Source organism: Oncorhynchus nerka, unplaced genomic scaffold (assembly GCF_034236695.1).
Source record: "Oncorhynchus nerka isolate Pitt River unplaced genomic scaffold, Oner_Uvic_2.0 unplaced_scaffold_2304, whole genome shotgun sequence".
NCBI classification, from domain to species: domain Eukaryota; kingdom Metazoa; phylum Chordata; class Actinopteri; order Salmoniformes; family Salmonidae; genus Oncorhynchus; species Oncorhynchus nerka.
Genome location: NW_027038991.1, coordinates 1 through 12,106, shown reverse-complemented (window position 1 = coordinate 12,106; position 12,106 = coordinate 1). Strand labels below are relative to the sequence as shown.

At 42.3% G+C, this 12,106-nt stretch overlaps 1 protein-coding gene across 6 annotated transcripts in view; it reads right to left on the bottom strand.

Annotated features, from left to right (window-relative positions):
* The window catches only part of LOC135567246 (zinc finger protein 239-like), a 36,859-nt gene extending 24,832 nt beyond the window's left edge, over positions 1 to 12,027 (bottom strand). The window contains exon 1 of one of the 6 annotated variants that reach the window (XM_065014668.1): positions 10,584 to 12,027. Coding sequence is in view for 3 of the 6 variants with exons in the window: in XM_065014673.1 (XP_064870745.1) it covers positions 3,317 to 3,326 (10 nt within the window). In the remaining 3 variants the exon portion in view is untranslated. The other 5 variants (XM_065014669.1, XM_065014670.1, XM_065014673.1 and 2 more) reach the window with 5 other exon arrangements.
* Positions 12,028 to 12,106: the final 79 nt, after the last annotated feature.

Here is a 12,106-nt window from a genome sequence, read left to right as displayed (position 1 = left end):
AATCCTATTCTGTACTTTTCCAGACAAAACCTTCTAACACCTCTACAGCACTGATAAGCTTTCACTTCTTTAACCCTCTTTCCTACTGATCAACCTTTAGGCTTCAACCACTCTGTCTCCCTTCACATGTTCTTTAACAATTTCATCCATGGACATAGATATTGGGACCTCAGAGATTATTACTCCCTTCAATGTAGCATCACCTCCAGGGTCATGGCTTCTGAGCTTTGTCCCATTACGATTTTCCAATTGAAGAATCTTCCATTGCTGAACCTTGTTGATAATGGGATATGATGAAGGGTGAGTCGGTCAGGGATCGATGCAGACAAGGTGGTAGATTGTACGACAAGCGACAGTTTTATTCAGAGTGAAGATATCTGGTACAGCGTATATACGGGCCCCTCTGTTAGCTCATCAGAGACCAGCAGAAAAAAGCCCTGCTAACAGTGAGTACAAGCTTCAAATACAGAACAGAAAGTAGGTTGATTCTGGAAGATCGGATCTTCGGATTGGTTCAGGCTGGGGTGTAGTCTTCCGGCATAGGCTCAGTTGTCTGTCCGTCATCGTAGAATCCTGCCATGCCTGTTCTTGGTCGTCACACCATGTTCAGCTAAAGAGGGAGATTTGGTGTGTGCGCTATCCTCAGTCACACAATGTTCGGCTAGAAAGGAGATTATGTGTGTGCGCTAGTTTGTCTCCAAGTCTAGGCTTTCTGCCAATGTGTGGGTGTCTTATCTGGGTGTCCTCGGGATGTTGTGTGTAATGTGTGTGCGTCGTCCCTGTCCTCAGGATGTTGTGTGTAATGTGTGTGCGTCGTCCCTGTCCTCGGGATGTTGTGTGTAATGTGTGTGCGTCCCTATCTTCTGGGGAGTTGTGGCCGAACTGACGGCTAGCATCTGTGGCTAGGATGTATCCTGTTGTGGATGATTTAACCTGTTGCTTCTACTCGGGACGCTTGTGTCCCAACTAGAGCTCTGGAAATGCAAATGCGCTACGCTAAATGCTAATAGTATTAGTTAAAACTCAAAAGTTCATTAAAATACACATGCAGGGTATCGAATTAAAGCTACACTCGTTGTGAATCCAGGCAACAAGTCAGATTTTTAAAATGCTTTTCGGCGAAAGCATGAGAAGCTATTATCTGATAGCATGTAACACCCAAAAAGACCCACAGGGGACGTAAACAAAATAATTAGCATTTCGGCGTTACACAAACCGCACAATAAAATAGAAAACATTCATTACCTTTCACCATCTTCTTTGTTGGCACTCCTAGATGTCCCATAAACACTATTTGGGTCTTTATTTCGATTAAATCGGTCCATATAAAGCCTAGATATCGTTATATGTAGACTGTGTGATAAACGAAAAAACATTGTTTCAAAACGTAACGTCATTTTTTAAAATTCAAAAAGTCGACGATAAACTTTCACAAAACACTTCGAAATACGTTTGTAATGCAACTTTAGGTATTAGTAAACGTTAATAAGCGATAAAATTCATCAGGAGGCGATGTAAAGATCATTAGCTGTCCGTCTGGAAAAATGTCCGGCTAGAAACTCAACGAAAATATCCGGTCCTAGACCGGAGGAGATACGGTGTCCTGCATGTGTTTGACCAAGAAAAAACTCGAAGGGAAATGACAAGACTCTAGACACCGTGTGGAAGCTGTAGGTACTGCAACCTCAGTCAATTAATTGTGGTTCACCTTTATCAATGGGTTCAAGTAGCGCATGGATATATTTTCCCATTTTCAGTGATCAGTTTTTCCTGTGCTTTTCGATGTAAATGCCGTTCTGGTAAAGCCACAGCAGTGATTTAACCAGTTTTATAAACGTCTGAGTGTTTTCTATCCACACAGACTAAGCAAATGCATATACTATATTCCTGGCATGAGTAGCAGGGCGCTGAAATGTTGCGCGATTTTTAACAGAATGTTCAAAAAAGTAGAGGGTCGACTTAAGAGGTTAAGTGAGTGTGTGTGTGAGCGATATCCTGTATGGGGCCTAACATGTTTTACTGTGAAAATACGTTGTCTCAGCTATAGCAATGTAAGGTCACCTACATAAGAATTAGCAGTCCCTTACAAATCCCTCTCTTCACGTCTCCCCAGAGACGTGACACAACCTAACTAGATTCTGACACCAAAGAAAACTTTCCCAAAGGGGCTATGAAATAAGGCACGGTATTAAACAGAAATAGATATATATGTATTACCATCATGTTCTCCATTCAATCCCACTATGTACTAAGTTGGCTACCAGCCACCTAGGAACTTACAACCCTCACTTAACAGAGCGGAGAACAACAGCTCAAAATAAAAGTAAAATGATTGTCCACATAAGCCAACTTTTTCCAGCAGGAAAAAGTTGTGATTCCCTCTCTTCACATCTCCTAAGAGATGTGATATAGTCCAGATACCTTACTCCAAGCAAAAACGAAAACATAATCCAAAAAGGAAAAATAGCCTAAACTAGGTAAGTCTATACGGAAATGGCCCACAAAGAAAAATAATTGCCCCTCTTCCCATCCCAGATGGGACACGACATACAATGGAGAAGCTTAATCAATAAAAGCAACTGGATCCCCCTCCTAAAATGGCTGCAAAAACTGAAAGATGGGTCTCATGCTCCATACCGTTATCTCGCGCCTGGCTCCTGTTATCTAACAAAAAACCGCTTGTTCTCGCAACCCCACGCTCTGAATGTGCCCTCCCTTCTGTATTTTTCCAGCATGAGAAAGTTCCATGGCCCTGATACTTTTAACAATGTTTCAAATCAGCTAGGTAGTATAACACATGCATACATCCACCCAAGGCAACAGCAGATAATATTCAATCATATATATGGTAATGGCTATAATGTAAAATAACCCCAAGGGTGTGAACAAAAATGAACAACAGCTCATTCAAAAACAGAACAAAAGAAAATGGTGTGAAATTTAAGTCCCCCTTTTGACACCCGCTAGAGTGTCACTCATTATCCTTTATTTCAGCAGTCATAGCATGCTTTTGTTTCCCCCTTTTGTCACCCACAAAGGGTGTCACTTATCAAAAACAGGCTAAAACTTTATTGTTATTGACATGTAAGATGTAGGATAAAACTTTGGTCATGGAAAACAGAGTAAAGAATTATTAGAAACCATCTGGTCCTCTCAGCTACTCCTATCCTGTACCAGGTGGGCTCCTTGCCACCCAGGGACTCTAAACCTTTACAACAGGGAGAACAAACATACTGGAAAGAAAACCTATCATAAAAATTTATAACAAGGAACTGTGGTGGTGTAAAATGATTCTACTACTTCACCCACAGCATACCATGTGTCATCCTCAGTCAGTCCCATCCTCCCCTGAAAGCATGCTTCAGTATCGGCATCTCCAACTGGAGCATCAAGCAAAGGCAACATGCCTGAAGCCTTCACCATATCTGTAACAGATTTCTTAAAACACGGTATGATGCAAACAGCACATCACATCAATAACAAATAATACAAGAATTAGGGTCAGAAATCCAGTAACCACCATACCAGTGTACTTACCAAACCAGGCCAAGAGAACAGACTCCTCCCCCCCCCCCGTGGACCTCATCTTAGCAGATAGTGCATCAAGCCCGCCTTAGATATACTACCATCTGGACTGGTATTATTAGGAATATACGTGCGACATTGTTTACCGAACATCTTGCAGACGTCCCCCTGACTGGCAAGAAGCATGTCCAAGGCAAGGGTATTCCGTCTGGAAACCCCAAATGTGGCCCCAAGCTGTTCAGACATACCAGTGAGTGCATCACGGGAGTAATTCACAAAACGCTGTTGATTATAGTAGATATAATTAATCCATGCAGTCTGTCTAGCATCCACTATGGCTGGACCCATAATAGGTAGTAAGTGCCAGAGTCCATCATTCCTACCCAAGGCCTGAAACTCATGAGGAACCCCCACTGGCACTCCCAACAGGTTCGTGTGTATGTCAACTACATCCTCTGTCCATGGAGCACTACATCTATGTCTCCCATGGGATGGAATGTTTTCAGGTCCCCTGGATACAGAACCCAACAGCTGTTCAGCAGCAACATCAACAATGGTCAGTGGAATTATCAAACTGGTCAGACCACACGTACCTTGCCATTCTCCTCCAAGAATGGGTCTCAGCACTCTTTTGGCTCCACACATCCACCACACATCAGCCAGACCACTAGTTTGGTTTAGGCCTGTAACTGGCCAAGTGGAATTAATGGTTATGTTACTACTGCAATCAGCTTCAGGCAATCTCCCATAATTAATGCCATTACCTGTACCCGTGATGCACTTGTAATTTCCCCCATATGCCCCAACACCCCAAGAGGCCCGATGAGGAGGTACTGCAGGAAACACAAGGCTCAAAGAGGAACAGAGGGTTGAATTGGGCTTAACCTGGTAAAAACTTCTCAGAATACACAACCACCCCTCTCCTTCTCCCACAGCAAATGGGTGTGTAGCCAGAACAGGTCTAGCATGACTACAAATAATGCAGTCCTTTCTTCTCAGGGTTTTAGCTGTGTACCTCATATAAGACAGCCACAAATTGTCCCTACCATCAAAACCAGTCTCAGTTCCTAATTGATCAATAGCCGAATAGTCTCTAACATTAATTACCTGAATGGTATTTTTAACACAGTGGTGGTAGAGGAGTGTGTCCGGTTACCTCTGGTCTTGGCAGTACCTTAATAGAAAACACACCCATCATGTCTGTCCTCGACCTTTGTAGTCCAAGGGTGTGAGTGCCTGCATCAGAGAGCTTAATAGTTTTGATGGTTAGTAGGATTTCATCACCTTTACAAAGTTCAACATTGCTCCCAGGTTTCCCCATATCATGGAAAACCTATCCACCTTTATGGGATCCCCTATGCTATAAGGATACCCTCTTCTCCAATCCTTAGAACTGTCCGAAATCGGTTATCATGTAATCTCTACAATAACTTCCTGTCTACCCAGATCTAGGGATCTCTTATGCTTATTTTGGAACAAAATACACATCACTTAGCCAGAGCCAGACACATCCTCACTTCTATGAACAAAAACAGGGGTGACAGGACAGGGAGGGTTACTTCATTCGAGAGATGGCCCCCGGAATTCTGTTAATTCCAGTTCTTCTCCCGAACACTGTTTAATGTCCGACAGTGAAAAAGTGTCTTACCCTCCCGCCGTGCGATATGAATCTGGGTAGCTCTTTCAGCTAGCTGTCACCAGGGGTCTTCTATGGTCCCCAAGCCTCTGGGACTGGATTGAGTGACTTCACCTGTAGTTCACCTGTAATGCATAAAATCCTGGACATACAGGCTTGGTTAACAAACAATTTCTCATGTTTTATCTGATTATATCTTTAACTTCTATGCTCAATTGTTAGCTTACATTTTTTTTTAATTATTAGTTTCTTATCCAATAGGCCCCATCCTATCCTAGACCACAATTTACCCATCCCCCTTTTGATACCTGGCTCTGCCCAGGTATCAACCTTACCTACTCTAAATCATGACTTAGGTAAGATTAGTATATTATCCTTATGTCTGACATCATCATGAAGGAGCGCCCCCATCATTTTCCACATGTCCAACTCTCTCCCCTGTCTCCACTCAGCAACTGCTATCTTTGCCTGTCCTGGCCCCCCTTCCAAAACCTCTCCTCTGCTCTCCAACCTTCAAGGTCTCTGCAGTGCGGGGGAGGGCCCCTCCGTCTGCCTTTTCCCCTATCTGCAAAATACCATGTCTCTGGGAACGTGGAAATCCCCTTAACCCAAACGTTTACTACAAAAACAAAACCTAATAATTATGATAATCCCCTCAAACTCAAATAATTTGTCTCGATGTTTCATGTTTTAAACTGTGAACTGTGATAAACGTGCACTGTCCCTTTAACATAAAAACCTCAGCCTGCAATCCCCTCTGCGGGCCTTCCATTGTTCCCCATAATGAAAACAGATTCTAATGTTAGTATACCTTAACCTCCTGTTTAATTTCAGTGGTGTTATCTGAACAATCAAATCAAAATCAATAACCGGGAAGTACTTGTGTAAATTAATTAAAAGAACAAAATAAATCTACCTTATTTCTCAGCACTTGGTTAGAACACCACTTCCGTCTTACATCGACCACACCCGTCGCCCCGTACCTAGTGTATATCTTATCTATTACTCAGTGGCTCAATTAATGTTTAACGTAAGTATGTTCAGATGTTGATTATGTAATTCCACAATATTAGTATAGTTCAAACCTCATAATATAACTCTACACACAGAATTTTACGTTAATAGAGTTGAACACCTTTTCCAACAGTCATGCACACCCCCCAATATTCTATGATATAACTCTCATCAGCAAGCCTGCGACTTTTTCAACATTCTCACCGGTACCAGCTCCAACTGAAATACCTAATGTACCACACTCTCTTGGTCCCCGACCTCATTCATACCGATATTAGTCCCCGACTGAATATCAAGCGTATTTCATGCACACGATTTGAGTCTCACAATCTTCATTTACGCCAGTAAGCTTCAATTTACACCATACACACACAAATCTTCATTCTCCCCAGCAAGCAGACCAGTAGGAGATGCAATAGCCCCGCCTTCTGTCCATTCTCTGTACAGCTTCTCACCCCGTCTCCTCCACTCCTTGCCCTCTCTGCCTTCATTGAATTCTAGAGTGGACTTCAGCGTTCTCAACACCTTTTCTATTTCCAACGACATTTTATGTATACTACAATACTGCCAACAACCCACGCCTTTACTAAAACCCAAGTGGTACCCCTTCCCTATGGCTAAATCGGCCCCCAATTATGTCTACAGTAAGAACTCAATTATGCACTGTGGGTCCCCTAGGGTATTAAGAAGTCTAGTGTCCCCCGGATTATCCCCTTTACTTCACTACCCAATGTACTTCACACACACCTATGCTTTGTTAGGACCTTAGAGAGACCCTTTCCCGAAGGCTAAATCGGTCTCAAGTCAGAGTAATCAATTTAAATATCCGTCATTCACACTTGGCCCTGCCTAGTACATCACGTTCACATCATATGGCTTTCTATTCGCACTTTGGTGATCACTCGTTACCCACCATTCATACATGTAGTCCCAGACTATCCATTCAAGCTTTGGTGGCCACCCGTTACCCATCATTCATACATGTAGTAAGTGTTCTCTGTTACCACCTACCAGCCAGGCATACTAGTACATCCCATACACAATGCACCATTAAGTATGGTTGATCAATAATAAAATTGCAGTTGCCAATGGAGATATTACTTTCTCAACTATTTTCCAATCTCACACATCATAATAGTTTAAATTTAGTAACTTACATCAAACAGGTGTCTCACAAAACTAAATTTGGATAACTCCAATGTGCAGAACTTTAGTTTTTCACAACAGGTGTCTGCTTACCCTTTTTAGTTGACCGGTCAGGATTTGTGAGACACACCGTCCGACGACAGTACTGGCCAATCGGCTGGCACACCAATGTCCAGCGATGTACTTTTACCAGATCACGTCGGGGTCACCATTTGTCATGTATTGTATGTTTTAGTAAATATATATGTATATTTTGACCAATTGAAATATATATTCAGACTATCTGAGTATACTTAGCCCGTCACTGGTAAATACCCGTGATGAATTCCTGGAGCCACGTACTCTGCCTTATCTCAGAGCTGCTCCCTCGTATATTCAGTTTGAGAAAAAAACGCATGGGTTTGTATAGCATTATGGAGCGCGCAACCAAGGGATCTATTCGACTATTTAGTCTCAATATTAAATATTATTTTCAGATATTATTTCAATTATACATCAGTCATTTTGTTCCTGATTATACATTTAACACAGAAGTCATAGGTGCATATAACATAGAAGTTTCGGATTTATCAAATAAGCCTTATTGAATTCTATCTCTCTCTCTCTATCTAACCACCAACAATCTTAATGGAAACAATTACAAGCACATTGCATTTTAATATAAACAGTTACAAATAGACAAAACAAGACAAAACAACACGTTATATCTCTGACCCCTGAAAGTCGATCCAGTGAACCTCTATCAGACTAGCCTCGAACAAAATTACAATTTCTCCCCTCGGCGCTAGGTTTAATGAATAGTAGTTAACATCCCTTACTGATCTCTATTCCTGCCCTATCGAGCTGACCCTATCAGAATTATTCACATGTCCGGTGAACCTCTAAGACTAGCCTTGACAACAAGATTTTTCTCCCCTCGGCGCTAGGTTTAATGAATAGTAGTTAACTATCCCCTTACTGATCTCTATTCCTGATCCCTATCGAGCTGACCCCTATCAGAATTATTACACATGTCCGACCCCTATCAGTGAACCTCTATCAGACTAGCCTTGACCGGGTCACGGGACAAGATTACAATTTCTCCCCTCGGCGCTAGGTTTAATGAATAGTAGTTAACTATCCCCTTACTGATCTCTATTCCTGACCCCTATCGGAACTATCCAGGCCTTAAAGTGATCTCTCATCAATTGAAAGCTATCAGACTGTGCTGACCGGGTCGCGGGACAAAATTACAATTTATCCCCTCGGCGCCAGATTTAATGAATAGTAGTTTAACTATCCCCTTACTGATATCTCATCAATGATTTATATCACCCGGCCGTCGCCGGTTTGTTACTACATATGTTCACTTCAATGTACTTACAACTCGTCAGCAAATTATAAATTTACACAAGAATTCACACTCACTCGGTAATACTGATCAAAATTTGGACAGACTATACGACAATATGCAAAGTTTGATTTAACAGGTTTTGCTTACCTTTTTTATGGTGCACCTTGTGATCAGTTTCCCGAGTTGAGCAGAATTGTTGTCCTCCCCCGAATGTCTTCACCTGTCCTCCGTGAATCGTCCTTTCACCCACTCGCCCTCTCACACCCAAGTCAACTCACTTCGATGGATCGTTATTCAACCATCCTCTGCTACCAAGTAATCTGTTGATAATGGGATATGATGAAGGGTGAGTCGGTCAAGGATCGATGCAGACAAGGTGGTAGATTGTACGACAAGCGACAGTTTTATTCAGAGTGAAGATATCTGGTACAGCGTATATACGGGCCCCTCTGTTAGCTCATCAGAGACCAGCAGAAAAAAGCCCTGCTAACAGTGAGTACAAGCTTCAAATACAGAACAGAAAGTAGGTTGATTCTGGAAGATCGGATCTTCGGATTGGTTCAGGCTGGGGTGTAGTCTTCCGGCATTGGCTCAGTTGTCTGTCCGTCATCGTAGAATCCTGCCATGCCTGTTCTTGGTCGTCACACCATGTTCAGCTAAAGAGGGAGATTTGGTGTGTGCGCTATCCTCAGTTACACAATGTTCGGCTAGAAAGGAGATTATGTGTGTGCGCTAGTTTGTCTCCAAGTCTAGGCTTTCTGCCAATGTGTGGGTGTCTTTTCTGGGTGTCCTCGGGATGTTGTGTGTAATGTGTGTGCGTCGTCCCTGTCCTCAGGATGTTGTGTGTAATGTGTGTGCGTCGTCCCTGTCCTCGGGATGTTGTGTGTAATGTGTGTGCGTCCCTATCTTCTGGGGAGTTGTGGCCGAACTGACGGCTAGCACCTGTGGCTAGGATGTATCCTGTTGTGACAGTGTTGTGGATGATTTAAGTGAGTGTGTGTGTGAGAGATATCCTGTATGGGGCCTAACATGTTTTACTGTGAAAATACGTTGTCTCAGCTATAGCAATGTAAGGTCACCTACATAAGAATTAGCAGTCCCTTACAACCTGACCAGCACAAGATATTAACAATCTACCACTTTCAATGTTTTATTTCACCTTTATTTAACCAGGTAGGCTATATCAGAACACGTTCTCATTTACACGGCTGCATCCCAGTTTAACTTCACCTCTTTTTATGGCCTTGGTTAATCAGGGTGTAAATGAGGCTATGTGGTCTCAAACAACATCCCAACTTTCCACTCTAACACATTATTACTCGCAGACACTTGGTCCTCCATGGAATGAGTTTGACACGTGCTCCGATTCATCTGCATTAATCGACGCCATTCCATGAAGTTGGCCTCTCTCACCAAATGGTGAAGGATAACTTCAGTTAGCTTCCCTCTATTTTGACACTATCACACAGCCTCATGTCTCCATTTCACCACGAATAAACTCATAGAAAGACGACCGAAATCGTTCCCGCCATTTGACTTGCCTCGTCCGAACAATCCTGATCTCGCGAGCTTTCATTAACGAAACAGTGTATGTAAACTCGCGAGAACAGGATGGTTCGGACGAGGCTATTTTCCAGCTCATAAACATTTTACACAAAACCAATAACATGTAAAAACGAACTCAAATAAGTGGAATCTTTATGAAATAACTCTGACGAAATTATGTACATACACTCAGATAAACCCAAAGTCTAGTTATGTGACTTGTAAAAAAAATGTTTTAACACGTTCTTCACTCACTCGGTTTGACCCCAAAATAACACATACAATTAAAACCTTTACCAAATGTGATAATACATTGACGGATTTGTTACCTAGCGTGTTATATATTCTCTCGACATTAGAAGGTTTAAACATGCTATTACATACCTTCAATGATACATTTGAAACGGACACAACCACTATCGACACAACAGCACAGTTCTGTCGTTTCGACCCGGAACTTCCTGTTCCCCACTACTATAGCGCAGCAGCGTCATCTTCTTCTCTGGTATACTGACATTTACACAAATATAACGTGTCTGCCGCCACCTACTGTATGGTTAGTAAACTGTAGAAAAATATACACGTCCAATGTTGAAAAGAGGGGGAACGACGACATCAAAACAAAATACAAATATAGATAAATAAACTTCCCAATCCTTCAGTCACAGTCCTATTCAAATCACATCCCTACACAGTCTCATGGGCCTCGTAGGGAGGAACATCTTCAGTCAGTATTCCCTGCAATTGGTGGTGTAAAGTACTTAAGTACAAATATTTAAGTGCCACATCAGTAGTTTTTGGGGGTATCTGTATTTTACTTTTGATATTTTTGACAACTTCTACTTTTACTCCACTACATTCCTAAATAAAATAATGTACTTTCAACTCCATACATTTTCCCTGACACACAAAAGTACTCGTTAGATTTTGAATGATTAGCAGGACAGGAAATCATTTAAATTCGCGCATCCCTACTGCATCTGATTTGGCGGACTCACCAAACACAAATACTTTGTTAGTAAATTATGGATGTGATCTTAAAAATTCAATCTGGAGTGCCAGAGTGCGCTTGGTCGTTCGTAAATTCAGAGCGTTGTCAGACTGTCAATTCGTATCGCTCTCGGAGCGTTCAGAGCCACACTGGACGCTCTGGCGGAGGAGGAGGGTTGATTCAAGCGTTCTAACCTCACAACGGCAGTCAAGCATCCAAGATAACTGGTTAACATTGGCTAGCTTGCTAGCTACTTCCAGTACAAATCAAAGAACTCTGACCATTTTACTCGCCTTAGCAGAGCTGGTTAGGCTGTGTTCATGTTATCCAGAGCATTGGTGACTTTAACTGTGCTTCAGGCAACAATTTAATAACGCATTTTTTGCCGACGCTTACTGACACCGGCGGTATTCAAGGGGTGTTGAGCGTTAGTTTTTCATCAATTATTCTTCCCTCTGTCACTCAGACGAGAGTGGTCTGAAATCGAATTTAGAGCGAATTTAGGAACGCAGGCTATGTCTGAGTGTTGGAGTGTGCCCCTTACAGGTAAGGATAATTAAAGTGGCAATTTAGGTGAATTACCGTGGCAGGTTAAGAGACTGAGGTTAAGGTTAGGAAAAGGGTGAGGGTTAGGTATTTGTTTACTATGCAGGTTAGGAGAATTAACGTGGCAAGTTAGGTGAATTACCGTGGCAGGTTAGGAGACTGAGGTTAAGGTTAGGAAAAGGGTGAGGGTTAGGTATTTGTTTACTATGCAGGTTAGGAGAATTAACGTGGCAAGTTAGGTGAATTACCGTGGCAGGTTAGGAGACTGAGGTTAAGGTTAGGAAAAGGGTTAGGGTTAGCTTCAATGTAACAGATGTCAACAACTGTTGTCCCAATGCAAAATAAACGGCCACGGACCAATGGGGAGCAT